This window comes from Cryptomeria japonica, chromosome 5 (genome assembly GCF_030272615.1).
Source record: "Cryptomeria japonica chromosome 5, Sugi_1.0, whole genome shotgun sequence".
Lineage (NCBI taxonomy): Eukaryota > Viridiplantae > Streptophyta > Pinopsida > Cupressales > Cupressaceae > Cryptomeria > Cryptomeria japonica.
The window spans coordinates 509,004,288-509,017,293 of NC_081409.1; the positions used below are offsets into that span (position 1 = coordinate 509,004,288).

The 13,006-nt window shown below is 39.8% G+C and overlaps 2 protein-coding genes across 2 annotated transcripts in view; one reads left to right on the top strand and one right to left on the bottom strand.

The window, feature by feature from the left end:
* Window positions 1–1,570: 1,570 nt before the first annotated feature.
* Window positions 1,571–13,006, bottom strand: part of LOC131064874 (probable cyclic nucleotide-gated ion channel 20, chloroplastic) — a gene marked incomplete at its 3' end in the record, with an annotated part of 363,668 nt that continues 352,232 nt past the window's right edge. The window contains 1 exon segment of the mRNA XM_057999185.2: window positions 1,571–1,703. Within this exon segment, the coding sequence (XP_057855168.1) occupies window positions 1,571–1,703 (133 nt within the window).
* On the top strand, window positions 2,559–6,119 carry LOC131064876 (uncharacterized). Its single transcript, XM_059221496.1, has 7 exons — window positions 2,559–2,746; window positions 3,054–3,745; window positions 3,830–4,062; window positions 4,163–4,315; window positions 4,422–4,822; window positions 4,931–5,339; window positions 5,453–6,119. The coding sequence occupies exons 2-7, from the start codon at window positions 3,108–3,110 to the stop codon at window positions 6,046–6,048; spliced, it is 2,430 nt and encodes an 809-aa protein (XP_059077479.1). The 5' UTR covers window positions 2,559–2,746; window positions 3,054–3,107; the 3' UTR covers window positions 6,049–6,119.

The following is a 13,006-nucleotide window of genomic DNA, read 5'->3' on the forward strand; positions in this document are numbered from 1 at the left end:
TTGTTAGATGAATGAAGGATTTGACAGTTTAGATTGGTGAAACTTTGCTCATACTTTCTTTGGATGGATGATTTTCATTCAGTGTGTAAAGTTAGCCTGAGCTTTGATGTAGATGTTTAACTTCTACTTTGAGTAACATTGTTCAATTGTTGGTATTATTCATAAGTGTGAAAATCTTGAGCATAACCTTAGAAGATTGCACATGCTTTGCGTAGTTGTCCTAAGTGTGGCAAAACAAAGTGTTATTATTAGTTTTACCTAGTCTTTACCATCTCTTGAATTCTTAGGAATAGATTAGAATTTCTAAACCCTTATCTCCTTTTTAGTTTTCTTGAAATCCATGATCCAAAACTCAAACGATAAATTTCCATTGTGAATTGAATGAGCCAAGCGTAAGTCCCCCCTGTATTTCAGCATACATAACCAAGGTAGCTATCCAACACAAAGAAGAAGGAATATATAAATTAAACTATACTTCAAGGGAAGAAAGAAGATGGCATAAGTTCATTTACATCTTCTTATGACATCTCTTGAAGGGACCAAGAAACACGCTCCTTGACACCCCATAGCCAATAGTCACTCTCTCAAAGTTGGAGAAAATCAATGTCAAGGAACAAAAGACTTGATCAACCCTCAAACACAAACACTAAGGATCATCAATGCTCCACAAGAATAATAGTTGACAGCCAAAAAATCCAGTTCAGCCTCCATGATACATGCCATAATATTCCAAGAATAGTAGCGTGAAATCTTAAGAGTAAGATAAGGCAGTCATAAAAATCCTCACAATTGAACACTTGAGGTATCAACCACAAGCCATGAGAGCCCTATAAAGGAACTAATTAAGATTCATTCAAATGCCACTTGTAAGATTCCATGATCAGTATTTTGGGTGTTCCATGATATGCTCAAGGATTGGCTATTATGTCCCTCAAACTAATGTGTAGTATCCCTTTGATTACTGTATAGTGGAACTAACTAGGTACAAGTTTGTGGTGGATTGGGATGAACTTCGATATTGTGCCTACGCTGATATTGATATATTCTCCCCTACCTTAGTATAAAAGGATATTGTCTTGAAAGATACCATACAAAGTAAGGTAAGTTCACTTCTTTATATAGATGGGACTTGTGTCACATATTTCATTCATTCAAGTGCTATAGTGATAAATCAGTAATTAATATGGTAAGTACTATTCATATCTTGTGAACTTCTATCTCTACTACTGCATTTTATATATAGGGTCAACATCAATGGATTGAATTACCTTTTGCACCCTAACTACATTATCTTGGATAAGCTGACTATAAATTTGAGAAAATAAGGAATTTGTTCTAACATACATAGGTCCCTGACTACCATTAGCAGTCTATACATTACTTTCCAGCTTACAATATCTATTTCACAATCATATTCCATATGGACTTGGCAATTAAAAGAGATAAATTGTATCTGTCATCATAAAGGGATCACAAATCAAGAATAATCTATTGTGTTTGCTTCTCTCCTAGGATAAATATAATTTAATCTTATAGCATGTATTCTTTTAGAGAATGTTAGGAAACATACTTTCTTCAAAAGATCTAAACAAAGATGCCGCCGAATTTCCCTTTGTAAGTCCTCAGGTAAAGCTTCCATCAATTCTTCTTCATTAACACCCTGATTCGCTGCCCACTTGAACCGTTCAGATTGCCTAACTCGGCTGCACATGTTTAAAGAAAATAAAATATCTGTGCATAATCTTAGAACACCTCTGTATTAATTTGTTGAATATCTAGTGTAAAATATCAATGCTAGATAACATGTTAAATGCTTACCATTCCATAGAAAAAAAAGAATTTTGAAGTAAAAGCATATTGAAATAACAGTATAAATATAGTTAGAATATAAATTCAACAATACTCTATGAAACCGTAGGCAATGCTTTATTCCATGTTGAGACATTAACCTTATTCTCATAAGCTGTTATCTCCAAAGAGTTTAGTTAAATTTTGAAAAGTTAGCTGTTATCTCCAAAGAGTTCAGTTATTTTTTTTTTGTTTTTTAGGCCAATAATAATCATCCACAAACAGATAACCCATTAAGGTTAGAAAGCATAAACTGAGAACTTGTTGGAAAATGCAACCTTTCCACTTTCTGATCACCAAGTGCCCAATGTGGGAAGGTGAGAGCATATGGTGTTGAGGGGATCGTTAGTTTCAAATAGAGAAACGGGACTCGCCCGAAATCGCCTAAACTCGGCGAGTCCGGGTCCAAGTCAGGCCAAACGAGTCCCAGGGGCTCGGACTTGGACTCGGCCGAGTCTGGAGGCTAAACTCACCAGACTCGCCGAGTTTGGCGATTTTGGCCCGGCCGAGTCTGGAGGCTAAACTCGCCAGACTCGCCGAGTTTGGCAATTTTGGCCCAAAATCGCCAAACTCGGTGAGTCCCGAGCCCTGGACTCGGCCGGCGTTGGCAGCAAATAAAAAGTCAAAAAAAAAAATAGTTTGTAAAGTTTTTTTAAATTCGTTTTTTAATGTTAATTGTCTTCTAGCCCTTAAAGTGACTTTCATTTCATTCACTTGCAAAAAAAGGAAGAGTAAAGTGAGTTGGGAAGAAAAACAAGGGTGCATAGAAGAAAAACCAGCAAGGAGGAAGCTCAAGTTTTCTTCAATTTTTCACATTGGAGCTACATTGTGTTTCGATTTGGTGCATCAAGAGTTGGATAGGAAGAGTTTGCAGCTCATTTCAAGCTTGTTGTAAGAGGTAAGATTGTTTTTTTTAACATTATTTTGTTTCTTATATTCAAAAATTCCATTTTCTATTCATTTATTTTGAAAGTTTTACATTTTCTTGTATGCAAGATCTTTTGTATGTTTGTAATTTGTATGTAGCATGTAGTATGTAGTTGTACTATGTAGGGTTGTATGTAGGGTTTATAAATTTTATTTTTTTTAAATTGTAGGGTTTGACAAACCCTACAATTTTTTTAAAAAAAAATTTACAAACCCTACTTTAGTTTTTTTGAATGTATGTATTAATTTTATTTTGTATTTGTAATGTTTTATTGCAGCAAACTTCACTTTATTATTTGCCTCAACTTCAACTTTCACAAAACTATCCTAAAATGTCTACTTCGGCTTCTAGACCCCCCATGAGAAAGGACCCTGCTTGGAAATATCATGAGGATTTTCCAGGGCAAGGAAAGGGGCAAACAAAATGTATGTTTTGCAAAACAATATTCCATGGAGGTATATATAGGCTGAAATACCATATTGCTGGTGTGCATGGACATGATGCCGAACCATGCCTAAAAGCAGTCTCTGAGGCCATACGTGATTGTTATGTAATGGTTGAGGGGATTGAAAGAAAAAAGAAACAAAAGGAGGATCGAGCGGCCATTGGGAGAGAGACAGTTTTAGGAAGAGGGACACATTTAGGTTGTGTTGGAGGACCTTCTTCCTTACCTCCATATCGTCCCACTCAGTTTGCTGGTGCTTCCGTTTCTGCTTCTGCTTCTATAAGTGGCAGTGCCACTGCCACCGCCACTTCTCATGCTCCTACCACTAGTAGTCATAGTGGGAATGTTACCATTGGACCTAGGATTCGTAAATCTAGGTTGGATTCCTTCTTTGTGCCTCGCACTACTCCTGGGTCCCAACCGTCGCTTGAGGGCATGGGTTGGAACAAGGAGGTCCATGATGCTGCTAAAATGGCAATTGGCAGGTTTTGGAGCTACAGCTGTATTCCATTCTTTGTAGCCAGGTGAATGTTTTACTTTTATGTTTGATAACTTTGATTGTTTTAATTTTTATACTTAACTTACCTCATTGAGTTTCTTTGTGACAGGTCTCCTTATTGGCAACAAATGGTTGATGCCATTACCATATGCGGGGCGGGGTTCAAAGCCCCTAGTGAGAGTGATTTGAGGGGACCCATTTTGTCTCAAATGGTGGATGATGTGAAAAAGGATTTAGCTGAACAACGCCACATATGGAGCACTAAAGGTTGCACCATCATGACTGATGGTTGGACGGATAGGAGAAATAGAACTCTCCTTAATTTTCTTGTTTCTTCCGCAGGTGATTGATTAATTTTAGTTTCATATAGTCTTTAATTTTTTATTTTTTATCTAATGGTTTATTGAATGATCATTGACCTAGCTTTATTTTTTTATTTCAGGGGGCACCGTTTTCATCAAGTCCATTGATGCCTCCGCCCATTGCAAGAATGCCACCTACCTATGTGAGCAGATAGAGGAGGTGATTGAAGATGTGGGTGAGGAGAACGTGGTACAGGTGGTGACCGACAATGCAGCAAATTATGTTGCTGCGGGTAAACTTTTGATTACAAACTAATTTTGTTTGCAAATTAATTACTATCTTGTAGTTTGTACCTCCATTAATTACAATTTACAATGCAACAAATTATGTTGCTGCAGGTAGACTATTGATGGAGAGGCACCCATCTATAGTTTGGACTCCATGTGCTGCTCATTGCATTGACCTCATGTTGGAGGATATTGGAAAAATCCCATGGGTCAAGAGATGTGTAGAAAGGGCAAGAAATGTCTGCAAATTTGTATATAATCATTCATGGGTGTTGGCTCTTATGAGACAATACACAGAGCAGAAGGAGTTGCATCGTCCAGGAATCACAAGATTTGCCACAAACTTCCTCACATTGCAGTCCATGCTTAGGTCTAAGCCTGCCTTGAGACGTATGATTGTTGGTGAGGAGTGGTCTTCCTCATCCTATGCTACCACCCCTGCAGGGATAGAGATGGCAGACTGCATTTTTGATGAGCAAGGCTTTTGGGTCCCTTGTGATGAGATAGTGAAGGTAATTTTTTTATAAATTCTACAATTTAGCTTCATGTTTTATAAGTTATTATATGTATTCTCTTATTTGCTCATTTTTCTAAATTACACAATATTTTCAATTTTGCAGTTTGTTAAGCCCTTGGTGGTTTTGTTGCGAGTTGCGGATGGAGATAAGCCCGCAATGGGCTATATATATGAGGGCATGGATAGGGCGAAGGAGGCCAACAAATTCGTCTATGGAGCAGATGAGAGCAAGTATGGTCCCATTTGGGAGATCATTGATAGGAGATGGCATCATCAGCTACATAGGCCCATCCATGCGGCAGCCTATTATCTGAATCCGGCATTCCGTTTTATCCCTTCTTTCAAGGCTGATGCGGAGGTCCTTAATGGGCTATATGCAATCATGGAGAAGATGGGACCTGCCGGTACTTCTCAGATAGACCTTTTTCGAGAGCTACAGATGTTCTCAGATGCACAAGGGGAGACCTTCTCTCGTCCTGTCGCCAAACACGCTAGAACAACTATGATGCCAGGTAAAAATAAATTGTTAGGCTTAATTTTAGTTTTATTCAATACTATATTGTAACTTGTTAAATGAGTTCATGAGTGAGACTGATTTTATTTATTTTTCTCATTTCAAACTCAGATCATTGGTGGAACTTTTTTGGCCCAGAGACACCAAATGTTCAGAAGTTGGCCATTCGTATCTTGAGCCAACCATGCAGCGCATCAGGTTGTGAGTGCAATTGGAGTATGTTTGAGCACATACACTCCAAGAGGCACAATAGATTATCTGTGGAGAAGATGAATGATCTCGTCTTTGTTCACTACAACCTCCGCCTGAGAATGAGAAAGAATGCAACAGTTGACATGTCTCCTATCATTCTAGATGAGGTTGATCTTGAAGCAGAGTGGGCCAATGAGAATCAGATAGCTCCTGGGACTCCTACAGCTGTATTTAGTGATGATGACATTGATTGGATCGACCAGGTAGATATAGAGGCTGAGGCTGTAGCCATGGCAGAGGAGGAGCAGAGAACACGAGCAGAGACAGGAAATACTGAGACTCGGAGTGACACAGCTGTTCCTGATGTTGGTGAGCATGACACAGTCGTTCCTGATGTTGGTGAGCATGGCATGGTGTCACGGGGAGCAACTATGGCTGCTGAATCATCCAGGACCTACTTTAAACGCCTTCGCAGGGGGCTAGGGCGAGAGGGTGCACGACCATCTCAGCCATAGGCTTGTACACTTGTAGTTGTATTTAGTTTTACTATTTACCTTTGGTATTTGTAGGAAACATTTGATGATGATCATATGATGACATGGATTTTTTATTCCATGAGTTTTGTAATATTGTATACATTTGACAATATTTATATATCTATGTTTCTTATTTTCTTCAGCTACAATTTGCGTTTATGCTTATGTGATTGATGTATACTTGTGTATGTAATCAAATGAGCCGAGTTTAATGATGTTTTTGTGTCTTTAAGGTGTATTCAATAAAGGGTGTCTGAAACAAGTTTTAAATCTTTAAAAATCTCTAAATTTCTTGAGTTTTTTACTTTCCCGAGTCTGGAGCCGAGTTTGATGCCGAGTCCCGAGTCCGAGTCCGAGCCGGCCTTGCCGAGTCCGAGCCGAGTCCGAGTCCCGTTTCTTTGGTTTCAAATAACTGGAAAAAATACAATGCTTGGGCGGTGTTGTGACCATTTCACACATCGCCCCATGCAAATGGGGACCCCCTCTTTTTTGCTTTTGTTTCGCCTGTTCTTCTCTCTGCTCTTAGGGTTTTGATTAAGTGAGTGAGTTGTCTAGACTAGGGTTAAGCCTTAGGGGTTTCTATTGGATATTTTCAAGCCGAGTCTAGTCAGGTTTTTGAAGGTTATTGGGCATCCTCCCGAGGGGTACAAATTTTGAAATGAGATGAGCCTGACAGGGAGGTCAGGTATGTCTCAGGATAGGTCCAGTCAGGGTTTTTGAGAGCACATTCAAATTATGTCTAAGTGTTAGCATTTTAATGATGGAATTGTGCATTTTGTCTGGGTAAATTTTGACCAAAATTTTGATGGCTTGATAACCGATTCCTGGCCTTGGAAATGACCTAATTATGCCTTGCGAAGTGACTGAAGACCTAAATTTTGGATATTTTGGCTTATAAAAGTAAAATCGCTCCTATCCCTCTCCCAGGAACCAAGGCGAAATTGATATTTTGTGCATCTTGGTTATTGACTTATTTTAATGTTTTTGTGCAGGGTCGCCAGGGGATATGATCGAACATGAATTGAAGATTTTGAAGATTTTGAAGACTCAAAAATGACAAGTTTCTAAGGTTTAAGGCAAAATCGCTCCTGTCCTTCACTGAAGGACCAGGGCGAAATGACTTATTTAGATCATTTTTGGTCTTGGTTGATCAAACTGAAGCATCCAGGACGCAATGAAGGATGAAGCGAGCATAATGGAGTATCCAGACTTAGTCGTTAGCAAAAAAAGGTTGAACTGTTGGCCTAGAAAGACAAGTTTGCTCCTGTCCCTCTCCAAGGGACCAGAGCAATTTTCTTCAAACACACCTTCTTGGACATTTTTTGGACTTAGGCTCTCGTTCACGGATTGCAAAAGGATCGTATCTTCCCCAGCAAAGGAAATTTGAGATGAAAATTGTAAAGATTTGGCCTTGAGGACAAAAGGCGCTCCTGTCCCTCACTGAAGGACCGGAGCTTGAATTCCAAGTTTGCCTTATCCTTGCAAGATTTAAGTGATTTCGCGATTTGAGGAGGACAAAGGAAGTATGTTTTGCTCGTTGAATATAACTTGAATAGGCCACAATGGAGAAAATCGACTCAAGTTGCAATAGGCGCTCCTGTCCCTCTCCAAGGGACCAGAGCGATTCTCTCAAGGGACAAGTTTCTGGCCAAGGAAAGGCAAGTTTTTCGTTTGAGAGGAGTAAAGGAAGGCATAATCGATCCATTGAAGATAATTTTGAAAGTTTGCAAAACATAAGTGAGCTAATGATGGCCAAGGCACTCCTGTCCCTCACCCACGGACCAGGGCGAAAAACACATCATCAAGCCTTTCCCTCCAAATTTAGATGAATCTAGGCCAAGGCACAAGATGGCGATGATATTTAAAGCGCTTCAAGGAAGGACGAAGTTGCAAAAACCACAAGACTTGATAAAAATGGCTAAGGCACTCTTGTCCTTCACTCAAGGACCAAGGCGATTTTCATAGAATCAACCATTCCCTTCCAAAACCACGTCAAGACAAGGATATGCAAAAGTCAAAAATGTCTTTCGAAGGACGATGAACAAGGAACCAACCCTAAAAATCGACTATCTTAAGCACAAATGCAAAATTCGCTCCTGTCCTTCACTGGAGGACCAGGGCGAAAATCCTAAAAAGGTCAATTTTGCCTTGAGAAAGCAAGCAAAACATGCATTGAAAGAACGAATGAAGATCATTGATTGCCCTGCAACATGAATTGGCAATCGGAAAGACAAGGACTAAGGACAAAAGTAAGATCGCTCCTGTCCCTCACCAAGGGACCAGGGCGAAAGTGTTTTAAGGTGCACTCCTTCCCAAGATGGAATAAATCAAACTCAAGATTCCAAACGAAAATGCCATTTTGGACGTCCAAGATAAGACTTTGAACGTAAAAAGCAAGAAATACAAGGTCAAAAATGAAGGGGCGCTCCTGTCCCTCTCCCAGGGACCAAGGCGAGGTTCTTACAAATCAATATTTTACCACGCCTAGGCGCCAATGTCCTCTAAAACACATTAAATGCCAATTTCGTAAAAAACTCCAAAATGTTTAAAAAATTAAATTGACATTTAATAAGGGCGCATATCATTTAATAATTAATTTAAGCCTTTTAAAAAATCGAAATTTTAATTACAAAGGCATTTAAAATTAATTATTATTAAATTAAAATTCAAAGCGCTTAAGGTGTTTTTTTTAATGTTTTTGCCAAAGTCGGCCTCTCCTTTTATTTAATTTGTATTTATTTCCTGGCCTATTTTCCAAGTCGGCCTATGGGCAATTGCAATGATGAGCGCCTATATAAGGGAGGTATTTTGGAAGCATTTTAATCCATCATTCAATCATTTATTCAAATGCGATTTGGAGAAACAATAGAGGTGCGAAATTTGATCCAAGGAGGAGTGCGAAATTTGATCCAAGAGGGAGTGCGAACTTTGTTGGAGGCTAGAGTTGGAGCGAATCTCCCTCAAGACATTGATGACAAAGGTGGTGAAGTTGATAAAGGAGGCGCATTTGCTAGAGGACTTTGATCTTCATTTTGCCTAGCGAATTTCTAAATTTTGCATCGTTTTTTAGAGTTAGTTTTCAAGAAGAGGTATGGCGAGATCTCCCTTGTTCAAATTTTGAAATTTTGAATTTCCAATTGCATAGTTATATTTAGGAAATGATAATTCAAAGATTTATCATGAAGTTTCCTAAATTTAAAACTTAAATCCAGTCTATATTTCTACGTTGCAAAGTATATTGCTCATTATGAAATGTTGTGTAGGTATCGAGATGGCGACTCCGAAGACAGGAGCATCCACTAGTCGTCCAGCCCTCATGAAGGAAGATCAAAAGAATGAAGAATTGGAGACCAAGATCGTGTCAAAGTGGAGCAACATTGGAGATACCAACTTGGGAAACTTCAGTGTGAAGAAGTTTCGAGAGGTCCCTTACATTGGAAAGCCATCACCTGTCGCAAGGAGAATAATTGAAAGTGGCATTATCAAGGCGGCCGGCTTTCCTCCAGCAGTCTAGTGTCCTGAGCTGATGATCGAGTGTGCCCGCCATTATGACCCACAATCCAGATCAATCGTGTCCAAGGAAGGAAACACTTTGGCTTACCTTTCAGAGGAGGCTATCAGTGAAGCTCTCCATCTACCAGAGCATAAAGATATGATTTATAAAAGCTTGGAAGGAGCCAGATCCATGTACGAAGATGATCCAGACACCTGCTTAAGCATCATCAATAAGAATTGGTTACTCAAAAGTCGTCCTCCCCTGAGCAAGGATCCAAACACACCACATAGGATCAACTTCCAGGAGGAGTACAGAGATTTGATAACTTTACTCAATCGAGTTACAGGGGCTCCTCAAGCCTTCTATTTTGAGAAGTGGATGTTCTACTTCATCCAAGTGATAGTTCAAGGGAAAGGAACAATTCATTGGGCTAGAATTATTAGCCATTGCTTGGACGTGCAGTTGAGAAGACTGAAGGCTACCAAGTCCTTCCACATGAGTTCATACATCATATATGCCTTGATCAGGAGTTTTGAATATGCAGGACTACCTCACAGAGGAGTGATCGGAAGAGGACCGGGGGAAGTCAGAGTTTGTGAATCTTACATTCATTTGCATCATCCACCTGGAAGTAACTACAAGTTAGTTAATGATACCTTCACGATGAACATCACCAGGACATTGCAAGGTGGGATTCACAATCGGATATCTCAAGATGCACAAGAGCTTGTAAAGAGGTATGGTGCTTGGTTTATCCAATTCCAGAAGTTTACATATATTAGAGTTCATGGGTGTCCTTCACCACCATATATGTTGCTAAGATATCCGACAAACAGAATAGTGTTACTTGAGGTGACTAGGCAGTTGGCGGCTTATGCAAAGGCATTCAGACACAGGCATGGAAATGGAATTCCTGTGCCTATCATACTAGGGAATTCAGTTGAGGTATGTCCTAATGCCCTAGCCATGGATGATGCAGAGAAAGAGTTGGCCTTATATTCATTTTCATTCTTTGCCCTGAGAGAGAATTTTGATCCTTATGGATATATAGAAGAAACAGTTGGTAGAAAGTACAAGCATGAATCTCAGATAGAGGACTTTCTGATGAATCTCTCAAGTGATTTAGAGGTGAAAAGAAAGATGCATTCCAGACTACCTCTAGATCTCATCAGGAAATGCAAAGTTTACAGAGTGGCCGATCAAGCCCAGGACAGTGGCAGACATCTTCAATCATCTTATGACCGAGAGGACAAGACAGTGAAGATAGATTGGAACGAGCCTGAAATTACAGACTTGAGAACTTTGATGGCTCCGATTTTGTCTTGTACTCGCAGATGGGTGGATATACAACATCAAAAATTGAGAGAACAGAACATATCGATGACTTTTACTTTGGAGGAAAGGCCAGGGGAAGGAGGAGCAAGCACAAGCGAAGGCAATCCTCATCCTAAGAGTACAAGTGAAGACAATCCTCACCCTAGATGCGTAAGTGAAGGCAATCCTCATCCTAGAAGCGCGAAGAGGAAAGAAAGACCTGAGAAAAGGGAACCCTCCAAGAAGAAGCAAGAGGCCCATCGAGGTCACTCATCTAGCACATCTTCTCGACATGAAAAAGAGACAAGTCAAGGACAAGAGAAGAGGGTACTTGAAGTTGAGGAATCTATGGAATCAATGGTCCAGAATGATAAACATGAAGAAAGGCAAGCACCTCAACGTTCATCAAGTCAATCTCCCCAAGTCAACGAGCTACATGAAGACAGGAATGATGACAAAGTGACATCTCCTCTCCGAGAAGAGGGATCAGTGCCTAAAGAAATACAAGTTAGAGAGACAAGGTCCGCCATTCCAGTCTGGTTAAAGGAGAGGCTAACGAGGGTGATTGTGATCGAAGATGAAGATAATGTAATTGATCTAGAAAGCCTTGTTGGAAATTCTCAGGAAGTGACAGAGAGAAGGAAGGCTACCAAGATGTCCAAGATGATCAGAGATGAGACAGGGTCTAGAAAGTTGCAGATAGCTACACCGGCAGTGGACAAGTATGAAGGTGAAATCCTTGCAGAAGAGTATGATGTAGAAACATTTGAACTTGGTCCACTCACAGCCGAGCAGACACTAGATGAGGCCACTGATTCATTCGAGGCACTTAAAGACAAGCTTAGAGAAGAAATGGAAAAGAATAGAAAGCTTGAGTGAGAGGTCGGTGCTTGGAGAGGCTACTTTAGCCATCTCAATCAGCCTTTGGGACGTCAAGATCCAGCAGTATCTCCTGTGCAAGCACTTCCTCTTGAATCAGTTGGTGAGGCAGAAAGAGTTAGGAGCTTGGTTCAACTTATGAGCTCTTGGATTGACAAATCCCATACCGTTGCCATTGAGTTCGCGACAAGAATGATGCAGACCACCCATCGAGCTATCCAGGTCCTTGAGATCATTCACAACCTAATGATAACAGTAGCCGCCTTTGCCCACACTAGAGATGTTATCATTCCTGTTCTGCAAGTAATCAGGCAAACACCAAGGAAGATCTTAGCACAAGAAAAGATAATGGATGGAGGAGCTCATAATTTACTTCAGTGGTCAACTCTACTTCAGATGAAGGAAGTTCTTTTCGAAGACATTAGTACGAAATGCAATCAAGTTGAGGAGGTCATTCATCCGATTCAGGACAAGGTGTTTGAGGTGTTGTGTTCTATTCTTGGCAGGAGGACTGAGGATGAGACAGATGTGAATCTTCAAGAGTTGGAGGAGAAGGTCAAGGCCATCTTTTGCAAAGAAGAGAATGTTATCACCGATGAGCAAAGAGATCAAATGTTCGCCACTATGCTCCTGATTGAGAAAATCAAGGAACTCGAGCCTGGATGGGACGTAGCTCTTCTCAAGGCTTTTGATCAGATCATCCACTTAGAGGAACGAATGAGGAATCTTCCAGAGATTCCTATTGCTGAGATTGAAGGAATCGTGTCCAGATTCACTGCATATGCTAAAAAGGAGCATTGGAAAGGGAACAAGGTTCTAGAAGAAAGGTTGTTATAGATGATGTGGCACCTTAATTATCATTGGTCTATGTTTCCTAGATTTTTGTGCCAATTAAATATTTGGCTATGCATTTAATATTGTTCAATAAAAGGGGAACTTTTTGTAATAAAACCCTAATTAGGGTTTAGGTGTCAGAATCTCAGCCGTTGATCTTCTTTTGATCTGGGTCGTTCATTGTAATTGAGGATGCTATATATACCCTCATTCATTTTCATTTTAGATGATTAGAAAGAAATTAGAAAGGAGATATTAGAATTAGAATTAGAGCTTTTGGAGAGAAGAAAGTTATTTTGTAGCAAGATTGAGCATTGAAGAAAGAATTTCAAGCAATTGTTGTTTATGTTGACTTTGAGATCAATAAAATATTGAAGTTATGGTGTTTTATTGCAATTCTCGTGGTTATCTGCA

What these genes read in the sequence shown, in the direction of transcription:
- LOC131064876 (XM_059221496.1), top strand. Translation starts at nt 3,108, where the DNA reads ATGTCTACTTCGGCTTCTAGACCCCCCATGAGAAAGGACCCTGCTTGG. An exon ending in ATTCCATTCTTTGTAGCCAG is followed by an intron (nt 3,746 to 3,829) that starts GTGAATGTTTTA and finishes TCTTTGTGACAG; the next exon opens with GTCTCCTTATTGGCAACAAA. An exon ending in AGCAAATTATGTTGCTGCGG is followed by an intron (nt 4,316 to 4,421) that starts GTAAACTTTTGA and finishes ATGTTGCTGCAG; the next exon opens with GTAGACTATTGATGGAGAGG.